Source organism: Equus przewalskii, chromosome 20 (genome assembly GCF_037783145.1).
Source record: "Equus przewalskii isolate Varuska chromosome 20, EquPr2, whole genome shotgun sequence".
Taxonomy (NCBI): domain Eukaryota; kingdom Metazoa; phylum Chordata; class Mammalia; order Perissodactyla; family Equidae; genus Equus; species Equus przewalskii.
In genome coordinates, this window is record NC_091850.1 from 811,520 (window position 1) to 833,508 (window position 21,989).

Genomic DNA, 21,989 nt, shown 5'->3' on the forward strand with positions numbered 1-21,989 from the left:
GCAGCTACAGACACACGTCCTCATACAAATGGCAGGAACGGGGGACACCTGGGACATGAGAACCATAGGTCCACTCCCAAACTTGGACACTACAGATGCCAGGATACAGGGCTCAGGACTCTGGGTCCAATACAAAACCTAGTGAGAGGGACTCTGCGGTGAGACATACAAAGGGGATAGTTTGGGTGATCTGTAGGATCAGGCCCATGGGGCAGCTGGCAGCTGTGGGTTGGGGAGGAGCACTGGACTAGGGAGGCTGAGGGCCAAGATGGTCAAAGGGGCCCTGCATGTGCTGACGGGAACAAGGCAGAGGCCATTGAGCCAAGGGAGTGGGAGAAAGGCTGGGGCGTCCCCCCAGGTTGAGCTCCTCTCCCAGCATGGATTCCAGCACCAAGAACTGTGGCTTGAGGGAGGCGGGGGCAGCTGCTCACATGCTGGGCATGCCTTTGGGGGCCTGGTGGTGCTGGTGGTGGTAGTTGCTGGTGAAGCTGGGGGCTGGTGGGCAAAGTCTGACCAGAAGACACTGTGTCATGGGAAGAAGGCTGCACAGGGCCAGAGCACCTGTCATCTGCAGCTGTGGGGGAAGCACTGTTTCTTTCACCATAAAGAGGTACAGGGGCTCCGAGCACGTGCTGTCTCCCTGCAGGCCACGAGCAGGAGATGACCACATGAGAACTTGTGGGGACCAAGCGCAAATGGGGCCCTGGGGGCTCCAGGGAGCAGACTCCGGCTGCTTTGGAAAGGTCACTGGCAGTATCCCAGGGCTCCATGGAAGTGCTGGGGGGCACGCCCAGAGTGGAAGAGGGTGGGAGGTGTACAGTAGAGCCCCACGACCAGAAGACTAAAGGGCCGGCCAATGGTGGGGACCAAGGGGTTCTGGAGCAGCCTGGGGCAGTTGCGTCTGGCTCCCGTAGCCTGAGCCTCGTGTCCGAGTTACTGGCAGGAAGACAAGACAGGAAGTGCACAACTTCACAACACACCAGCCCCAAGACACCCCCACACAAAACTCTCTAGAAAGGGTTACATGAAGATGGCCTCAAGTACTCTGTGATCTTTATTCCATGAAAATCTTGAACTCAACACAAATTTCATCTTTACATAGGATGGTAATTGTACAAAGAATTAAAACGTTTTTGTAAAATCTGATTAAAACACTGATTCCTCCCACACCCCCCGCCCCCCCAACTCAAAGGAAGGAGACAGGATGGAGGGTAAGGGCAGGGCAGAGGCACAGAGCCCCTCAACTGAACTGACTTAGGGAGCCTCAGTGCCAGGGGATGCCTGGGCCTCCCATCCCTCCTACAGCAGCCCCTCAGGCCCAGCAGCCTGGCTGGTATGTCAAGGCCCGACTGGCGTCTCCCACTGCCCGCATGCAGGAGGCTGCCCATAAGGAGTGGGCACTGCTCTCTCTGCTCTGTTCCGGGGGCACCAGGCACAGGTGACAGTTCGCATCTAAAGATGTTGTTCTCTGCCAGGGGGAAGCCCCACAGACAAGGACTGGATCCAGGGATGAGGGGGCAAGGACCATGCTGGAGAGCTGGCCTGTGGCTACAGCCTGTGTGCATGTGTGTGGGACGTCACACAGGCCGACACTGTGGGAACCCAGGCCGCCATTTGTTCTAAGACGGCAGACTCTTCCCAGAAAGACAATGCCAGCAGCCTCTCAACTGTCCTGTGGGAATCTCTGGGCATGAAGCCCCCTGGCCCCAGCCAGACTCGAGCTGCACCAGGAACAAACACATCAGGCACAGGCCAAAGGGCAGCTCAAAATAGTCTGGCAAATGGAGCTAGACTGGAAGTCGACCAGCCAGAGAATTAGGGAGCAGCCTAGGAACTGCCAAGCATCATGTAGGCCCTGGAGGCTCTGGGGAGGCTGGCACCCAAGGCCAAGGCCGATCGGGGGCAGTCACAGCAGCTTGGACCTAAGATCCGAAGGAGCTGGGCAGGAGAGCCAGGTTTCCGCACAGGCAGTAGCTAGTGCCCAAGGGCCTGAGGGTGGTGAACTGCACCTCCTCAAGCCTGCTTCCAGCTCCAGGAGAAGGCAGGCTCCAAGATGCCAGGAGATGGCCAGGCCTTAAAGAAGTACACACAAACTACACTTCAGAAAAAAAGCTCCCTGAAACGCAAATGCTGTTCCTTAAGGGGCTTTTCATGTCAGGCAGCTTTCTGCTGAGATGCTAGATTCATGACCAAAAAAGGGCCGATGTTTATTTTTAGAGCGAAAAAGCCTATTTAGTGCCTCTGAGAGGGCTTAGATGCTGCGCCCTGGCCTGCCCCACCCCAGCGACTGGATCATTTGATGAAGACTAGGAGAGTATTCATGCTGGCAACGCCCCTCAGAGATGTGCCTGGAGCAGGCCCCAAGAGCTCTGACAGCCACCCCATTGACTGGGTCTGGCACTGCGGGTCTGGAGAGCCCTTTCTCACCCCTGACCCCACTGGAGGCAGGGATGATGGGTTGGAGGGCCAGGTCAGGTGACTACACGCCAGCCCCTGCCTCCTGCAGCCTGCTTCTCATCACCTGGGAGGGACTGGGAGGTACTCTCCCTACGTGACTTTAGGAGCAGAGGCCAAAGAAGTTGGGAAAACGCCCAACAGGCAACAATGGGAACAATGAAAACGGAAGGAAGACTCCAGGGAGCTGAGTCAGTTGTGGCTGGTGACAGCCTCTAGCTGCTGGAGCCTCACAGGGCACCAGAGAGAAGGCGTGCAAAGGGATAGCCCCGCTGAGCCTTCGAGTCCAGCTGGCCTCAACTCTAAAGCCTGCTCCTCACTTGGGAAAGTTCTAGACGTGAATGTTCTTCCTTAGGCTGAATGAGATCTTTCCTGGGCTAACGTCATTCCAAGGTCCAGGAGGGAAGCAGTTAGGATCCAGAACCCCAGAAAAAGAGGGAGGGATGAAGAGAGAACACACACTGTGATGCAGCCTTGCACACGGAGCAGCACCACACGTATGCGTGTGTAGGGGACTGTCATCACTTGCCACCAGGGAGGCTGGGTGGGACAGCCAGGCAGTCTTTACACAGGACGCAGCCTTCCCGGAGGCGGGACTAGGCGTGTACTCTGGACATGACTAATCCACCCCGGGGACAGGCCCAGGGCTCTGAGGAATTCCATAACTCGATGGAGTCCTGTCCCTTTCACAGAAGAAAATGGACTTAAGCTATAGCTTGCTGGGAAGGAATCTGGAACTGAAGACCGTTTTATTAAGAGTCCGTGTCCAATGATTAGGCAGGACCTACATAGAGGGAGAGAGAAACCAGTGTGAGAGAAATGGTGTGGAATGTACCGTTCAAGTCACAAGAACAGAAGAACTGCAGACTGAGCCAGCCTCTTGTGCCCCATGTGCTGACAGGCACGAGAGAACAGCGCCTGAGACTAGAACCCTGCGCCCTGCCTGGCCAGACCTGGACGGGGACAGACCCACCTTCCCCTCAGAAGGGCCACGGATCCAGCACACGCGGACGTCTCCAAAACCGGCCTGGGGCCTGTGTGTGCTTCTAGACGAACGACTGCTTCCAGGAACGAGCTCCGTGTGCGCCCTCAGTTCGCGCACGCTGGTGCTTCCTTTACTGGTCTTCGAGCCAGTGATGCCCCTGCCTGTCCTACTCGCCGTCACCCCTGCAGTTCAGCCCAGTGTGCCGCGCCCTCAGGTGCCCAGGACTGAGTTTATCCCCCCCACTCCGTCTGCCTTCTGCCCTTGTCCGTCTCAGGGAGGTGATGCTGGCCCTTCATCAGAGCCTGGGTAGAGGTAAGGAAAGCCCCCACAAGAAAGGGTCTCTGGAGTATAGCACTCCCACTAACGGCTTGGTCTCTGCATTCCTACAAACCCCAAGAAACAAAAAACAAATGACAAAAAGAGAAATCAGTTACACACACTGTTAAGAAAGGAAAAAAATTTAAAAAAACAGACTGAGGAGGAAAGTCATCCTTTCTTTTTCCAGGGAATCGAATGCGGTCCCCCTTGAGTGAGGAGGGGCGAGGAGCTGGTTCCCACCCACACAGCAGAGCAGACGCCTCAGCTCGAGCAACGGATGGAACCAACGCTGCACTCCCATAGTCTGCAAGCACACGCATGGGAAAAACCCGCCCATCCCATTCAGGGCACATTCCACAAGGCGCGCCCTCCGTAACGCCCCAGAATAACTCCAGCTGTGACCCATGCGTGTGTGGGTATGTGAGGGGTCACCTGGGGGTACAGGGAGATGGCCACAGCTCTGTCCTCCAGGTCTCTTCCTTCCCCGACCCCTGCAGGGCCTTCCCCCTTTCCTGAGAGCAAGCCTCACACCCTTGGAGCAGGCAGCAGCAGGCCCCAAGATGGGACCTGAACTGAGTCCCTCAAAGGCCCTGGGGGTCGGAAGCCGAGGCTGGTTGTCTGGGAAGAACACCCCATGGCCTCTGTCTGCACTTTCCAGATCAAATCTTTCCAAAACATCAAGCATTCCTTTTTCCCCCGGAGCTACTAAGAAACACCCACATGCTCCAATCCTGGGAAAAGGAAACCAGGAGACTAAAATAGCTGGAGTGTGCTCCCACTGCAAATATGAGACCAGGTCTAAGTCCAAGAGAATCACCCCATACCTCCTGGAACCCCTGTCCCAGCCCAGGTAGCTGGGGGCAGGGGGTGCTCCTGAGATGAACACGAGCTTTATGTCTACCACTGTCCAACAACCTGTAACATCTGGGAAGAGCTAGATAGCAGCAATGTGATGAGGTGAAAGCTGGACAGAAGTCTTGGGACATCCCTGGTCCCACAAGCAAGGCAGACGTGATCCTAGCACTGGGGACAGGGAGGCCACAGCTCTACCCACAGCCCACCTGACATGGCAGTGGAAAGGGGAAACCAGGGCACCAGCCTCTGTCTGCCTAGCCGAGGTTGACAGACGCCTTAAGGGCGGTGGGAGGGTGGCACTTGTACCCTGCCCCTCCTAATACTGAGCCCTCAAGTAGATCTAGACTTTAGCCAGAAAGGAAGATCAGCAACAGACCACACCCCAAGTAATACCTGGGTACAGAGGATGTGGTGGGATTGGCCAAACAGTGCTGCTGCTCCTAGCAGGCGGGTACACACGACATAAGGCCTGGGACCCAACGGGGAAAGAGTCTGTGGGTACACGGCCTTCCTGAACTGCAGCCTGGCCACAAGGACCAGCCTGTGGCCCGAGCAGGGGTCCACATACCTCCCCTTCTAGCCCAGTTTAGTGCCTCTGTGCCATTTCTTTTGGTGATTCATGTCTCGGGGCCACGTGGGCAGAACTGACCCTTAGTACAAATAACAAAAATAGCCCCTTTCAGGAATTCCGGCTCCAATCCAAATGGAAACACAAGAACATGGAGGGCAAAACAATTAAGCCCCAAAAGTCCAAGGGAAATACCTTCAGTGCCCCCCACCCTTCCTCATCCCTCCAAGGCAGAATCGCCTATAACTGGACACAGACACCAGGGCCGCCTGGCTCCCCGGACCCAGCATGAGCAGATGTGGAGGAGGCGCCCAGGAAGCTAGTGCAGTTTCCTGTTCAGGATGGGGTGATGGATGGCCATCACACTCAGTGGTGCAGGAGCACAGGCTCCTGCCTTGAGACCCAGAGAGCACAAACTCACAGAGTGGGTCCCTCCCCAGAGCAGAAGCACCCAGCTGGCCCATGACAGAGCTCTCCAGTGCACACAGACGGTGAAGGAAAAGCCAGGACCACTAAGACAAAAGGGAGTCTCACAAAACTCAAGGTGGAGAGGGCGCTTGGGAAGAGGGAGGAGCTGGAGGCAGCCGAGCGAGCCGCCAAGGCCAGAGAGCTGGAGCCTGGGAGCCTGCAGGCCAGCAACTCCAAGACTGTAAATCTCACCCTCCTTCCTGCCAGGACAGCTGTTCCCAGGACTCTCAGATTACTCGTTGCACAATCTTTCCACTTTCTTTAAAAGAGGGAAAAAAATGTGAAAAAATAAAGAAAAAAATCACAGCAGCAGCAGAGAGCTGGAAATGCTGTCATGGCTGCTCCAGAGCAGGCGAGATGCAGGGCACTGAGGAGGCCATGAGCATTCCTGCCTGGCACAAATGCACCCTGGAGAGGAGCCTGGGGGCCAGTGACAAAGGACAAAGTCACAGACTCACAATCAGGACATGAGGACATGATGGTCACAGCCCCAAAGAGCCACAGCAGTGCCCCCTTGGCCATGCTGTATTTTAATAGTCAAGTCCCCTGCCAATTTCAGCCTGTGGGGTTTTCTTTCAGTCGCTCAGATCCTTAGCAGAAAAGGCTACAAAACCCCTAGCAGAAGCAGCCTGCTAGAAAATGCAGGAGGTGCAAGACCCCAGTGCACAGGTAAACCCAAGGCGCAGCTAGCACCAAAAAGGAGAAGTCAGCAGCCAGCAGGGATGCTCACTGGGCAGGAGAACACAGCCACTCACCCTGCTGAGGGCGGTGGGCCCTGCCCTTCCTGGGCAGGCAGGGGCGCGGTGCCCTCTGCTGGCTGATGGATAAAAAAGCCAAGGGGGAGTGGTGGTTAGGAAGAAACAAAAAAGAGCAAAGGATGGTGAAGAGGCCTCCATCCAGGGGCTGGCCGGGTGACACCGCACATTCCACTTCTTGGCGGCCTGGGGTTTGCCGGTTTGGATCCTGGGTGTGGACAGGGCACCGCATGGCTTGGCAGGCGTCCCATGTATAAAGTAGAGGAAAATGGGCATGGATGTTAGCTCAGGGCCAGTCTTCCTGAGCAAAAAGAGGAGGATTGGCAGTAGTTAGCTCAGGACTAATCTTCCTCCCCCCCCCAAAAAAAAGAAAAAAAGAGGCCTCCATCCAGCAAACTGCCCACAGCAGCCTCTCTGTCCACACCAGAAACTCAACAGATGCAGAACACAGCTTAATGAACTTCATCTCATTGCAAACGAGGTAGTCCAGAGCATTGGGAGTTCTGGAGAAGCCCTACCCACTCCAAGACGAGCCCACTCTCACCGGGGAAGCCTGGTGCCCTCATTGTAAAAGGGAAGAGGAACAGAGACAAGGCCTGAGGCCCCTGGACTGAGGCAGCTGAGCCTACATGAGGACCTGTGTGAGCACATGCCATGGAGCAGCATCTCTTCCAGCTGCTCTAAGTGATCCTCAAACTTCCACAGTATCACCAGGTCACACTATTTACAGGAACTGATTAAGTGGAACTTATCGTTTATGTCCAGTTAGAATAAAATATGAGACACAGGACAGGTCCATGAAAGAACATGCCAGAGTCTCTGCTGCCCACACACACACCTCCCACTGTGGATATGCAAGGGGGCAGCCTGCCTGCAGTGGCACGCCTGAGGCCTGGGGCGACCTCTTGGCAGTCTGCAGACAGTCTGCTCGGCTGATGGAAGGAGACCTGCCCAGGGGCCATCCTACTCCTCGAGACACAAATGTCAGCTCCACCTCACAGCAAGGGCTTGTGGTCAGGCTTTTTTCCTAGCCTCTCCTCTGGGTCAGTGTGAGCATCTGTTCCCCTGAGAACGATCAGGAAAACGCACATCTGGAGGAAAGGCCCTGCTCCCCACCACTGTGCAGCTCCCAGAATCTCCACCTGCCCCCACATTCCAAGCTAAAGCTGCTGCCCAGGTGGGTAATGGGCTCTGCCAGGGCACGGGGGTCAAATATGCAGGCCCATGGAGCATGGAGAGAAGAGACTATTAGAGGCACAGGACACGCATGTCCAAGTGCATGCAGAGTTAGGGGCAGCCAACACAACAGTGAGCACACTCTGGGGAGAGTGGCAGTGCCCTGAGCCCGGGGGGCCTCAGGGCCAAGAGCAGGCTGCTCCACACCTGCCGAAGCATATCACCTAGAAAGGCCGCACGGCACGCGACTGGGATGCAGGAAGACTGTGGGGCTGGAGAGGGTCACGCTAAGATCCATGCCACCACCCTTGGCCACTCATCCTACCCCCAGACAAGGGCGGGGAAAGGCTGCAGGGCTACCCACCACCACAGTTAGAGGATTAACATGATGGTGGGGTAGACGGACAGATGGAGGGCTCAGCAAGTTCTTACGACTGCCATCTCCAGTCTCTAGCAGCCTGGACACAGGACTAAGCAGTGCCGAGCACAGGCAGGAGTGTAACAAGATGCTAAGGAAGATGCCTAACCTGTTTCAGAGTCTTCGCTATCAGAGGAGCTGGACTCGCTGGTGCTCTCAGACTCCGAGGACGAGAAGCCCTTCATCTTGGAGGAGCCGGCAATCACGTCAACTTTCTCGGCTACAATAAAGCAACAGGGACTGCATCAGGCAGGACCCGACCCAGAACGCTTATGTTAGCCACAGGCAAACCCCAACTGCCGGGAGGAAGGGCCAGTGGGGAGTCAGTCTACGCCCCGTGAGTCACAGGGCTGCTCCGAACAGCCAGCTGCAATTGTCCCAGACCCAACGGGGCCACATTTCCCAGCAGTAAGGTGCTTAGCTTACTGCACAACAGCCAAAAACCCGGCTCATGCTGGAATTTCAAGGCCCCTCCAATCTTTCAGATCCTCTGCAGGGTTCATCAAGGATTAAGAGACCAGGCAGAATGGAATTCCCTAACACAAAGAACTACTGGGCTTGGACTCTCTCAGTAACTTTTCTGGCAGTGGGTGAAGAGGACCCAAAGGGGACAGGACAGCCAGAGAAAAAGTAAGACAAGGAAAGAGCCCCAGGCCCCCAGGAGCCATTATGGGCTGGGACAAAGGCTGTGAGCCACACTCTGATGTGGATCCTGTGTCCTCCTGGTCTTAAGGCAGAAGCTAGAAGCCAAGACAAGGTGTTTATAACACGGAAGGGCTGCTTGGAAGACTGTCACAAAAAGAGGACTACATGGAGCTGGTGAAGGACAGCATGTAGGTGCAGTGCCCACCTAAGGCCCTTCTTCCTGGCCTCACCCCCCAGAGGCCCCAAAGAGGCAGGGATGGCTTTGGGGCAGGACTCCACCACAGGCAGCTAAGGATGAAAGCTGCTGCTGCTTAGAGCAAGACTCAGGACACCAAGGTGCAGGTGGGGCCCCAGACGGCCATCAGCCAGAGTGGTTGAGAAAGGAACCGACAGCCCAGGATTGAGTGTGATGTCACAACCCTCCAGAGGTTTCTATGTCTAGGAGACAGGCTTTATGACTAGAAAAGAGCCCACAGATGGGGACAGCTGAGCCTGGAAGGCAAACTTCTGAGGGTGCCCAGGGAGGCCTTCGCTAAGGGAAAGGCAGGAGGAACTGCTCCATCCACCTGTCCAGCAAACCCCCTCAGCTGGAACTGGGAACACCCTACCCCGCCCAAGAGCCCAAGGGCACCTTGAGGTTTCCTTTTCTTCCGTAAACAGGAGGTGACATAGCGCTCCAGTTCCCGCAGGGTAGATGGCTTCAGGGTCTCGAAGTCGATCTCGATCTCATCGGGGTTGGAGTTTTTGAGCGAGGGCTCCCGTGACTGGATAATGTGCACCACGCGGCCCAGCTTCTCGCCGGGGAGCTTGTTGATGTCCAGGCTGAGCTGCCGCTTCTCCTCATACGACATGGGCTTGCACTTCTCCTCCTCCTCCGACTCGTACGCAGGAGGAGGCTTGCTCTTTGTGGGTGCCGGCTCCTTCTTGCTATGAAGGGACAAGGCAGACAACATCAGGAACCCGGAGGCCCATCCCCCATGTGCAGCTTGGGGGGCTTCCACAGTCCACCTGGCTAGTCTTCAGAGGAAACTGGGGACACTGGCAACGCCATCCCAGGGGCATTGCTGTGGCCTGTCCTCACTGCGTGTACCACACTACCTGCTATCCTCCCTCCCGCGCCAAACACAGTGAGCAGAAGTCTCAGGAGAGAAAAGGGCTGAGAGGCAGCCTCTCAACCCAGCGTGGCAGGCAGGGGCCCACCCGGGCGTTCTCAGGGGGCACAGACCTCACGTTGCTGCTGCCGCTGTTGTTCTTCTTGGTTTTTTTGGGAGGCAGCTCCTTGGCTTTACTTTTCTTACTCTCCTCCACTTCCTCTTTCTTTTTGTGCTTTTCTTTTTTCTTTTCCTTCTTGTCTTTCTCTTTTTTCTTTGGTTTGTTCTGCTGGGGCTGCGAGAGGGCTGCGAGCTGCTCGTGCACGGCCTTAAGCTGGGGAGCAGACAGGCAGGACATGCGCCTGTCACCCTGGGCTCTGCGTGGACTGCCAGGACGTGGACAAGGGAGGCAGGGGAGGGAGCTAGGCCTCAGCTCCAAGACCTGCCATCTCATCAGACTGCCAAAGTGCCCATGCACACCCAGGCCCTGGACACCAAGGGTGCCCAGTGTCTTCCTTGCCAGAGGAGCCCTCTAAGCCGTCAGATGCTGAGCCCCAAGGCCATCCTGGGCCCAGGAGGAAGATCCCTAGGAGGCCAGGTAAGAGTGCAGCAGACACATTGGGCACTGAGGACCTGATGGCCAGCTTGTAGGCAGAAGAGCAACCATGCAGCCCCAGGAGAGACAGACACCCCGCCTCAGCCCCTTCCTTCTGGAAACTGGAAGGATCCAGAAGCCTCGCCTCTGCCCAGAGACCAGCCATGCCTCCCTACCTCCATACCCACAGTGTGCACATGACCTAGCACAAGGGAACCAGTGGGAATTCTGCTCCTGCTGAACTCAGAGCCAAAACCATCTCGTGGAGATCTATGGGGAGACGGCCCCAGCCCAAGGGATTCTGGGAGGACTGGGAACGCAGCTGCCTGTGCCCTCACCTGCTCCTGGAGCTCGGCCAGCCGCTGCGCTCGCTCCTCCTCAGAGTCATCAGTTGAGCTGTCACTGTCCGAGGAGCTATCACTGCTGCTGTCACTGGATGAAGGCGGGGCTGCAACCTTGGTGGGGGGTGGCACTGCGGGGGAGGACACAGCCACCACAGGCTCCTCGGGCTCGTCTGGCATCTTGGCAAAACGCATCTCGAACACATCCTGGGGGGGAGGGTGGGGGGAAGCCGTGCCCATGAGGGCTGTAGGGTGCCCAGGCATGTGGGCAGGGGGCCTGAGCTGTGCCCAGCATCACCCCAGCCTCACTAGCTGCTGGGGTCAACTTGAGAGAAAGCAAGCAGGAAGCTCAAAGAGGGTTGGGCCTACGGTGATCCCTTCCCTGCCACAAAGGAGAGGGGCCACTTAGGGCCCCCCTGACAGCTCTTCTAACACTCCTGTCAAGTCTCACCCTGAAGAGAAAGGTGCTCCTGACACGGCCTGGCACCCAATCCCTGGGAGAGACACCCACATAAGGCCAGCTGACCCAGGTCAGAGGAGGCAGCCAGCCACTGAGGATGTCAGTGTGGGGATCCTCAATAGATGGTGGGCCAAGGGGAGGACCCACAGAAAGAGTGCCCTGAGGCTCCCATCAGGTCAGTGCTCGCTCAGTACATCCTGAGGGAATCTTCTGGATGCCAGGGCTGGCACTGGGATACAAAAGTGAACAGAACAGGAGCTTCTGCCCACTTATGGTTCACAATCCCACAGGGAGTTTTAAAGAGTGCCCAGGCAGAGGAAACAGCACATGCAAAGGCCCTGCCATAGGAATGAGCCTGGCACAGAACCTGCGGCCAGTGAGGAGGCCAAGCCTCTGCTGCAGTGGGCATGTTGTCTCTGTCTGCCTCCCCACTCCTCAGATCATCTCTGGGGCAGATAACTGAGCAGAGCCACGCCACTAGCTAAGATGTCTCCAAGGCATGCAAAGCAAGGTGAGAAAGGTACAGGACAGCAGATATGGCAGTACTGTGGACAGGCTAAAGAAGGGAGCTAGCCTTGTGAGGTACAAGCAACCCAAGCAGAGATCACGGGGCTATAGAGCCCAGGATCCCGCCCCCGAAGACTCTGAGACTTTCCAACTCTAAGATCCAGGAATTGATGGAACTGTGTGGGGTCACAGAGCTAGGGGGCAGCAGCCTTGCCTGGGCATCTAGGGGTCCAGCTGTGTGCCGCCTAGCTAGCCAGCTGGCAGATCCTTCCCCACCCGAGGGGCTCCATCATCATAAATCCAAGGACGACTCAGGACAAAGGATAGCAGCAGAAGGAACAAAGCTGGCTTTCCAGCAGGATGTTGGGATCTGCTTTAAGCCTGGTATAAGTCAGTCAATGGAAGGGGCTTTCCCCAATGAAGGAGCATGCTTCAGAGAGCAGCGCAGCCCAGGAGGGACGTGGCGTCGAGCTCCAGGGTTGCCGTTTCAAAATGGGGCACATTTGATAGAGCCGGACCTAGAAGCCCCTCCTGATGTCTCTGGAAACAGCTTCAGGTTTCCCCTCCTCTAGGGACCTGGGAGAGAAAGGGCGACCTGGGCAGCAGGGCAGGCATCCCACACAACTATGGTGCTGTCCCCTGTACTCCCTCAATGGCCCTGTGCAGCCTTTTCTGAGGCAGCTCCTCCTCCCGGCAAGGCATCTGCCTGGACTCTGCTGTGAAGTAGTAAGACCAATAGCCTTTCTAATTTATTCAGAAGGAAATACTGGAGCAGGTCTGAGGGCAAAAGAGAAGACACTCTGGGGAGGGGGCAGACGGCACATGACCAGAGACCATTACTGCCCAGGCTGCCATGGAGAACGGGGCTTCACACCAGGCAGAGGCCCCACTGGGGCAGTGAGCAAGGCCCTCCCTGCCTACGGCACCCTAGATGTGGGCAGATTCAGGTTCCCAACTGACCCGTACGAGCATCCGGCAGAGACAGGTCTGCTGCCAAAAGCAGGGAGCACGTTAGAGAAGTGTGCCTGAGGCGGCATCAGGCCAAGCACTTGGCACTGCTGGGAGGTGACCCTTTGCCAAGCAGAAGCTGTCTCATGCCACTTGTCTGTGCGGCCAGCCTCCCCTGCCAGCTGCCAGACAGCACTACCCTTGCCACAGGGACATCCCTGTCCCTCCCCAACAGGCCGTGGCTGTTGTGAAAATGGCATTGGGGGGGGGGTGGGGACAGGGGACGGACAACTCACCCTGACGCCTCTGTCCACTCCCTAAGGGCCTCCTACACTAAGGCCGGCAGTGTCTCCAGATAAGTGGGGTCAGCTCCACCCCACTCCAACAATCTGGGTCACACTGTGAATCTTTGCATCAGCAAACCACACCGGTTTCACACCAAGTATCTCCTCTCACTAGAATGCCGACCAGGGTCACGTACTCCAGGCTGCATCAGATTTGTAGAGGAGGCATGCCCCTCAACCCCTTGAGCAAAAGAGATGCTCAAGTACTGGAAGGTCACAGTGCCCAGACTCTCCCCTCAGGTGAAGCAACCTGCAGCCATTGCAGCTGGAGACCCTCGAGGGAAGTATGGCCCCGTTAGCCCCTCCTCGGCCAAGCCTGGACACTGCTATGGGGTGTGGCAACACCAAGGGTGCTGAGGCTGGGAAGAGGGGGCTGGAATGCAGGCAGTGGCAGGCCCACTAGGTGCCAGGTGCTGAGGATGCAGCCGTGAGTGGAAGACACACACACCCCCTTGACAGCTTCCTGCCTCTGGGATCTACCGCAGGATCCCAACACATCTTTCAGTTTAATTTTTCCTTCATGTAAAACCAATTGTATACCACCTTGAATTTGCACCTTTTCCTCAAAAAACAAAATAAAATAAAATAAAACGCTGGTAATCCACATGGCTACCAAACTTCCTAAATTATTCATTTCAAAACAGAGCATAGAAGGCAGTACCACGAGCAACTCTGGGCCCACCAGCTGGGTTGGCGGACCTCAGCCCAAGCCACTCTTGGGCTCCTGAGGAAACCCTGAGGCCCAGAGGCTCCTGGTGACAGGATGTGCATTTTCAAAAGGCCCAGAATTCAGAGTCTAGAAGAGGAAAACAGAGTGGATCCTTGTCTATATCACTTCCCAGGTAAATCCTAGTCCTTGCGCACAGCCTAATTAAGAGAGTAGGTCCCAACACCTCTTACAGAGGCAAACAAAGGCTGGGACTTTGTCTTTCCCCGTTCCCGGTGGGGAATCGAGCCACGTGAGCCATGCTGATCCTGGAGAGCTGAGAGAGAGAAGAAAAACAAAGCGAAAAATGCCACAAACACTGCCTTCCAGACAAGAAGCCCACACAGGGAATCCGCCCTGTCAACTCTGCCACTGAAGCAGAAACACCCCCACCCCCCTCCTGGCACGTTCCCTTCAGTAACATGGGGATGCACCCTGCAGTGGGCAAAGCAGGCTGGGGCAGAGGCAGCCCCGTGCTGAGCAGCTCACCCAGTCAACCCGCCAGAAGTGGGCCCTCCTTGAGGGAGAGAACCTCAACCAGTCCAGCCTGGTGTCTGGAGTCAGCGCTGAGGAAGAAGCCGCTGTGTGGCCTTGCTATGGGTAAACCTTATGTTTGGACATGCTCATGCCACTTCCCAGAAGGAGAAAAAGGCAAAAAAAACCCTTAAAACAGGCACAAAAATTAGGAAGACAGCTAAAATATATTAAAGGATGCTTTCCTTCTTTTTAAATAAAGTAGCTCAAAATAGCAATCTTTGCTGCTGGCAGAGAACTTGTTTGCATGAGGGCAAATAAAGGGTATGGACATCAATCTGAGTAAAAGCTACCCCCCAGTCCTCATGAGGGCAGGTCGGAGGGAGGCGGGTCTGTCTAAGGTGCAGTGCAGCTTTGAGGGCACCATGCCACCTGGCGGCCACGTGTGAGAACTGCAGTGAGATCACAAAGCCTGAGTTCCTTCAAGGAGGGGAAAAGCAAAATAGTGACAGGGCAGCTTTCTGAAGAGGACAGAGAGACAGCACCAAATGAAGAGAGCCCCACACCCCAGAGGAAAACTGGGAAAACAAAACCAAGAAACAAGCAGTAGAAATTAAAATGTTCCAGTCTGAGTGTGAGTTTAAATAACAATTGCCAGGTCCATGCTAGTAAAAAGCTTTTTTCTCCTCCCAGAGTTTCAGGACACATCCTTTGAGCCAGAGGCAGCCCCTGACCCAGACATGACGCGAACGAAGAAGAGGGCAGACCATGCCTGGGCTCCAGTATGAGGATGTGGGAGATGCAATGGTGGAACGTCTGGGACAACCTGCGGAGCTAACAGAGCTGGGAGGCAGGTGGGCAGCAGGGCTCAAGTGACCTCTGACTTGGGACCCACAGGTCTCCAAAGGCTTTCCAGGTCCTCGCCTGTGCCCTGGCAGCACTTCACAGAGGGCTGGGTAAGCCAGGTGTGAGGAGTCCCATAGATCTGTGAGGTGGGGGTCAGATGTGGGATGTGCAGACTGGACCTGAGCTCTGGCCAGAGAGCCTGTACCTTGTGATGGCAGCTTGGACCCCGAAAGAGAAGCAACCCGGGGCCTTGGGGAAAAGAGGGCTGGGCATTTTTCTATTATATGTTTAATTTTAAAGAACTAAAAAATAAAGCAGATTGTAACAGTCTAGATATCGACTTTATTCTCCACAATTTTTAACCTCTGATCTTTCTACCCAAAGACAACCACTGTTGAAATCAGGTACATATTTTTCCTTTTTTTAAAAAAAAATAAAAGTGAAGTTAGTTCACACATTTATGCTGCAACCTGCCCCCTCCCTTCCACCCATGTGTGCACTCTACAGCGTGCAGCCCCCGGGACCAACTTGAAGGGGCCACCAGTCCCACCCATTAGGGCATCGTGGCCACAGGGAATATCTAGAAGCAGCCACTCTGCAGCTGGAAGGCAAACAAAGGCTCAAGACTCTGGTGAAGAAACGTCCACAGTTGAGCAGTTACTTCAGCTCACAACTGTGACAAAGTGTCTACCTGGCAAGAGTGTCCCCCGCCGACTTGAGACAGGTCTGTTTTGGAGAAGAGACAGGCCGTGCACAGCACTCGCGCTCTTCCGGCAGGGCAACCGAATGCAGGTGGGGGAGGGGGCTTTCAGTGGGACACCCCAAAACCACACCCAAAACGCCCAAGACCAAAACCAACCACCCTGCTTTGACCATAATAATCCCAACATAAAATGTACACATAATCCTGACTTGAGTCCACTCTTCCAAAAGAACATACCAAAGCAAGTGACAGAAATACAATTTGTCAAGGCCCACAGAGGCCCAGCCCGCCCAGGGCCCCAGCCTGCTCTGCTGCAGGACACCGTGCCTGCAGTTTTCCACAGCCTCACCTGGAGCTTGCGGGCCATGGCCACCACCTCATGGTCAGGAGGGTTGTACTTGTAGCAGTTGGAGAACATCAATCGGACATCGGCACCAAATTCCTGAGCATCGCGGTACTCACGGGCCTCCAGTTTAGACTGGAAAGATAAGACAGCTCCCGGTTAGCCATGTCTGCCCCTGCTCCAACAGGGAGGCGATGGCAGGGAGGGCTACCTGGAGGAGCAAGTCAGCTTCTCAGTGGCTCAGGGTTTAACCCAGACCCCAGTGGGGAGAGGCCATCACCCTACTTCTCAGCATCAATTGGACAAGGAGGCACTCAACAGCAAGTAGCATCTGCCCTGCCAACATCCAAACCCACCCACTTGGGGTCACTGTGACTGGCAAGGGGGCAAGTGGATACAGAATCCACAGAGGCAGACCTTAAGCCAGAACCATAAAGATGGGGCTAGGTAAAGTTCTGACATGGCAGACATCTGTCTTAGTGACAGAGGACAGGACACTAGTCCAGAGGAATACAGCACTGTCCCTTGCTCTGCCTGTCCCGTGTTTGGACAGGCTCACTCCACTCCCACAAGAAGAAAAATCCGAAAAAAGTTCAAAATAAACAAAACCAAAAAGGCCTCAAAGTACTACAACAAAAACGCCAGCACCTGTCGTGTGCCTTCTACCACAAGCAGACATCAAGGCTCTCTCCGTGACACAGAGCCTGGCAAAGTCACCAACCCCCAAACTCTCCTGGAGCACCTGCTGTGTGAAAGGTGCCTGTGGGCTCTGCTTTCTGTGACCAAAATCACCACACTGTCTCAGAGGATGTCCCCGACAATTCCCAGCAGGGGGCGCTGGGCTTCTTTGGGCTGCAGAGAGAAGTCCAGACAGCTACAAGGGCCCAGTGCCCAGGAGCCCCAGGTCTGGGCCCTCCTCTTGGACAGGCCTCGGAGGTTTTGCCCTTCCCTGTCCCAGGGAGCCCCACCCGAGCGCCAGGGGCGTGTCTGCTCACCTTGATTGTGCTCATGTCCATGGGGTGCTTGATGATGTCGCAGTAGTCGTGCAGGCCCAGTGCCTCCACGTCCACTGGCTTGTAGAAAGGCCAGGCGTAAGCTGCGTGTTTCTTGGCGAACATCTCTTTGAGGATGCCGCTGCAGCACTTGAGCTGCTCTGAGACCTTGCTGCTCTTGTCCGGCGCTGGGTGCTGCTGTGAGTCAGGCACGTCCTTCTTTGGGGGCTTCACAGGCCGGCTGCTCTCCCGCCGGGGACCCAGCTTGGTGGTCTTGGGCTCCGGGGGCAACGAGGGCGGCTCATGAATAGGGTCGATGGTGGTGGGGGTGGTGGTGTCTGCTTTCCTCTTAACCCCCTTTTTTGTCTGCCGGGAGCACAGACATAGGTGAGACAGGCAAGGTCAGAGGTGGTAGCCGGCACAGCGGCCTCACCCTCAGGGGCACTCGTGAAGCCAGATCCTTTCTAGGATCCCAACACTTATGGGGAACAATGCCCCAAAGATAATCCCATGGGTGAAGAACTGGGGACGTTGAGACCCTGTCCCGCCACTCTGCTCTGCAACTAGGACACGACCCGGCCAGTAGCAGGAGAAAGCACACAGCTGTGTGTGGGATCTACTCCCCAGAGGCCGAAGAAACCTCCTGGCGCAGTTTCCTACTTCACGCCACAGAACTCTCCTCCCAGAGCCAAGCCTTGTCACTTGGTGCCCACCAGAGGCCCAGTGTAGACTGTGCAGATAGCGCCTGCAAACACAGAGTCTAACTTAACAGCAGGCGGGGCAGCAGCCCCTGGGAGATGACTCGATTGTGGGATCTGGGAGTCAGCAGGGCAGCAGCTTCTAGGCTGTGCTGATTCAAACACAGCACAGTGCCTCCAAAAACACCACAAGTGTCCTGGGAGTCCAGCCAGGCTCTCCATGAAGCACTGGCAAGGACAGGTGACTGGCTCCTGCAAGCCTCACAGCTTGGACGAGGGTGGAGGCTGGCCGAGGAGGGGAAGGAGCCCACCAGCGGCCAGGCTGGGCCACACACACGCACGGGATGCTCACCTTCACAGGCTGTGGGGTGGCCGCAATGATGGGCGGGTGGCTCTGGATGGGCTGGGGGGCTGGCGTGGGTGGGGGCGGTGGCTGGGGAGGCACCGGTGGGGGTGTCTGCAGTGGCTGGGGAGGCACCACTGTCATGACAGGGGTCTGGACAATGAGGTCTGGGGTGACCACGGGAAAGGGGTGAGGTGTGGCCTGCACGGGCGGAGGGTTCTGCTGAGGGGTCTGAGTCTGTGGAGGAGTCGATGCTTGCGTTGTGTTTGGTACCGTAGAGACGCCAGGTTTTGCTGTCCCTATCAATCATAAAAACGACAGGTAGTTAGATCCCATGTCTGACACATGCTAGCTGACCTTGTGGGGATGACGAGCACCCATCTGCATGGGCATGGCACACAGTGTCACCAGAACTATTTGCCTAAGCGACAGAACACCCCAAATACCCCAGACCTCGACCAAATCTGTCCAACTGCCTGGGGGCTCCGAGAGTAGCAGCTCACTGCATTGGAATACAAGACAGCTTCCTGGGGTGTCCTGGCTGCAAGTCTCAACTCGGGCACCAAGACCCCTTCACAAGCATGGGAGCCTAAGCTGAAGGAGCAGAAACACATGCTGAGAGTCAGCACCAGGACTGTGTGGATGGAGAGCAAAAAAATGTTCCCTGATGCTTTCAGGAAGATCTGTCCTCATTCCCAGAAGCGCTGCCTTCTGAGTAAGTGCTTCTGGCAAGAGGCTGGCCTCAGCAGCCCTGGCCAAGGTCTCTGGAAACTGGCGAGCCCCCACCTCCCTGAGCCATGGGGGGAGGCTGGACAACTCTTCGTGACCAACTCAGACTGCCCCCTTGCAGCTATGTGGGTGAGCACGAACACACAACTGCCCCATGGGCAGACCAAAGCCCTGGTCCCAGGGAGTGAGGGCAGGGCTCCTTGGACCTACAGATGGATAGTGGACGCCTCTCGGCAGGTTCTGCGGTTAAGGGGTGACCCTGGAGACTAGCTCTGCTTGGCTAACCTCAGCACTGCAGGGGATCCAGCTGACCCCCTTTGCTCTCATGAAGCCACCACTTCTGAGCAGGGTGGGAAGTCAGGTGAAAGCCTGCTCCTTAGAGAAGCGAACAACTCACAACACAGCCACCTCCGCCACGGCCATTCTGCAGCACAGAGCCGTGAATGGCAAGATGCACAGGGCAGCTGTTAAGAGCTCTTCCTAGACAGAAACATTTCATGAGCGGGCTACTCCCTACCAGCTGGCCTTCGGAATCCTGTGTTGGCTGGGAGGTATGGGGTGGTGCTGAGTTAGACAAGGAGGGTTGGACTTCAGAAGACTGGGCATCAAAAAGCAGGCACAGCTGAGATACAAGTGCATTCAGGTAACTCCAATAAACCTCAAGGCTCTAGGGTCAGGATATTAGTTTAGACTATCTTTGGTTAGATTAGTTTCTTTTCTCTAAAATGGAAAAGCAGGGGCTGGCCCCGTGGCCGAGTGGTTAAGTTCGCGCGCTCCGCTGCAGGCGGCCCAGTGTTTCGTCGGTTCGAATCCTGGGCGCGGACATGGCACTGCTCATCAGACCACGCTGAGGCGGCGTCCCACATGCCACAACTAGAAGAACCCACAACGAAGAATACACAACTATGTACCGGGGGGCTTTGGGGAGAAAAAGGAAAAAATAAAATCTTATTAAAATGGAAAAGCAAAGACTATCTAAGGCCCTGGTGGGGTGAAGAATTCAAATAACTTAAAAATGCTTTGAAAAAGTTATACATCCTTTGTAACCGAAGTCCATCAAAAAAGGTGGGCCCAATTATTTCTACTTTGGGGGAATGGTCACACAGTCATGTGACTCTCTGGGGCAGGTCCAGCATTGAACGGGGCCCCATCATATCTAAAGAACAACACGACAGCCAGCGTACAACGCAGCTGTCTTCCCAGCACTCCTAGCACTTCACTGAACTTGGGAAGGGGCAAACACTGGGGAGAAATAAAGCCAATGTCCTTGCTATTTCAGTGTGGGGCCAACAGTGCTGGGGGCACTGGAGGCACCCTACCTGCTTCTTTCCTCCCACGTCCTCTTCCTTTTGCCTGGACTATCATGATCTCGGTTTCTTCTGTGGGCAGTTCATTGATTTTTTGCAAGAAGAGCTTCTCCAGAGCTTCTGCCATTAAGACTATGTCATCTCCAGGCTGGAAGAGGAGACACATGGGATGAGGCTTGGAAAGCCCTCCCCACCTTCTAGACAGAGCAAGAGCTGCCCACCCCATGCCAGCCACTCTCTGCCCTAAAGCATGAAGCATCGTATTCAGGGTCCTTCCTAGATCTGAACTCCAAAGGGCCACAACACAGTTACACTACGAGGCATCATGGAAGCTCACGTGCCTGCAGATATGTGAGCCAGCACTTCCCTCTCTAGTTTTTAAGCTCTGGCTCATCTGAGAAACCATCCTTAATACCTTAAGCATCTAACAAGCTCTGCCAATCATGGACAGGGGCCCTCCATTGACACAATTCAACTCCACTAGAAGTACTTAAGTACACATACTTTTCGCCACAGCTACGTTAGCAGGACTCCGATGGTGTCCCCCAGCATACCTCCAAGGCAGCTCACCGGGGCTATGGGAAATGCCCATCTTGCACTGCCTGATGGGTCCCCACTCTGTTGCTTCATCTGTAACATGCTGTTCCCACTTAGCTCTAAACTGAGAATCTTGTTTGTGCCAAACTTCACTTAAACCTAGTGGTAAGAGCTGAAACTTTAAAAGACATGGTAAACTTCAAGAAATTCACCTCTCCATCCCTTTCAGGCCAATTTCACCCATTACACCAGCTGGGGTCAAAAGCTGAGCTCTGTATGGTTTCCCTCCAGGGCTGTTCTATTTGAAAAGGCTGATTTTAATCACATCTGTGGTATGCACTGTAAACAAATGATCCAGCTTCGTGGCAAAGCTGAGCTCAAAGGTTTGGCTACTGGCTTAAGAAGTCATCTTCGGACCTTCATGTGAGATTGGGGACACTTGATTCTATGGCCACAAGTTGTCAATGGTCATGTCCACAGTTCCAGATGCATCAAGCATCACATCAAGGTTTCTGTCTGAGCACATCTTTACACAACTACATTTTAGTAGGCTCCTTCCTGACAATTCACATCACCCAGACTTTTTAATGAGTCATCACTGTCCTTCTCACATCTTCTCTGTGAGACATGCTCAAGAACCAAAATCCCAAGGGCATCAAAAGCACATGCTTCAAGCTAACAAGGATGGCTTGGAGGTAAAACACGGCCAGCACCCTTCTCCCCAAGAAACAAACAGACCCTGCCACAGGCAAAACCACAGGTCCTATTACCTCTGCCCCCTCTCCTCCTCCCATCAGACTCCAATCCCACTCACTCCCAGCCCCTGCCTGGGGCTCCAGGCATTCTCGCCTTTTCCTCCCCTTGCCCCAGGGCACCTGGCCCCCACATCGCACCTTGTTGTAGATGTAACAATTTGTAAACATAGTGTTGAAATCCTGGATACATTCCTGAGCATTCCAGTAATAGTTGTTTTCCAAGCGCTTCTTTATTGTTCCCATATCCATAGGCGTTTTAATGATCTTATAGTAATCCTGGAGAGCAGAGAGAGCAAAATGCCAGTGTCACCTCCACAGCCATGTGGTACTCATAGGTGGGCCTGCAGATCTCACTCCAGGTCACTCCACAGGCACACAGGCCAGAGCCACAGTAGAGACCGAAGCTCCTCTTCCACAGCGTCAGTGAGCCATCTCAAGGGGAACCCAGAGATAAAGTGGATCAGGGAAGGATTCCTAAATGCTAGTGGCAATTTGGAGGGAAAATGTGCAAATTTACCAACTGCCCTATCTGAGAACAGGTTGCCTTTACTGAGATCTATGGGTTTTTTTTTCCTATGTTAACATATCCTTTCATTTTTAATAAATAATGGGGAAAGCATACCGCCTT

The 21,989-nt window shown here is 55.1% G+C and overlaps 1 protein-coding gene and 1 long non-coding RNA gene across 2 annotated transcripts in view; both read right to left on the minus strand.

Moving 5' to 3' along the window:
- BRD4 (bromodomain containing 4) overlaps positions 1-21,989 on the minus strand; it is an 82,864-nt gene that overhangs the window by 8,752 nt on the left and 52,123 nt on the right. The window contains exons 4-12 of the mRNA XM_070586393.1: positions 21,500-21,637; positions 20,082-20,217; positions 18,043-18,332; positions 16,996-17,358; positions 16,007-16,135; positions 10,667-10,876; positions 9,868-10,067; positions 9,274-9,569; positions 8,107-8,217 (exon numbers count right to left, since the gene is read on the minus strand). Of these exons, the coding sequence (XP_070442494.1) occupies positions 8,107-8,217; positions 9,274-9,569; positions 9,868-10,067; positions 10,667-10,876; positions 16,007-16,135; positions 16,996-17,358; positions 18,043-18,332; positions 20,082-20,217; positions 21,500-21,637 (1,873 nt within the window). The remainder of the gene's footprint in view (positions 1-8,106; positions 8,218-9,273; positions 9,570-9,867; positions 10,068-10,666; positions 10,877-16,006; positions 16,136-16,995; positions 17,359-18,042; positions 18,333-20,081; positions 20,218-21,499; positions 21,638-21,989) is intronic.
- On the minus strand, positions 15,211-15,596 carry LOC139077763 (uncharacterized). The gene is made up of 2 exons (XR_011530215.1): positions 15,483-15,596; positions 15,211-15,371 (listed from the first exon to the last, which is right to left on the minus strand). It is a non-coding gene; the product is annotated as an uncharacterized lncRNA (long non-coding RNA).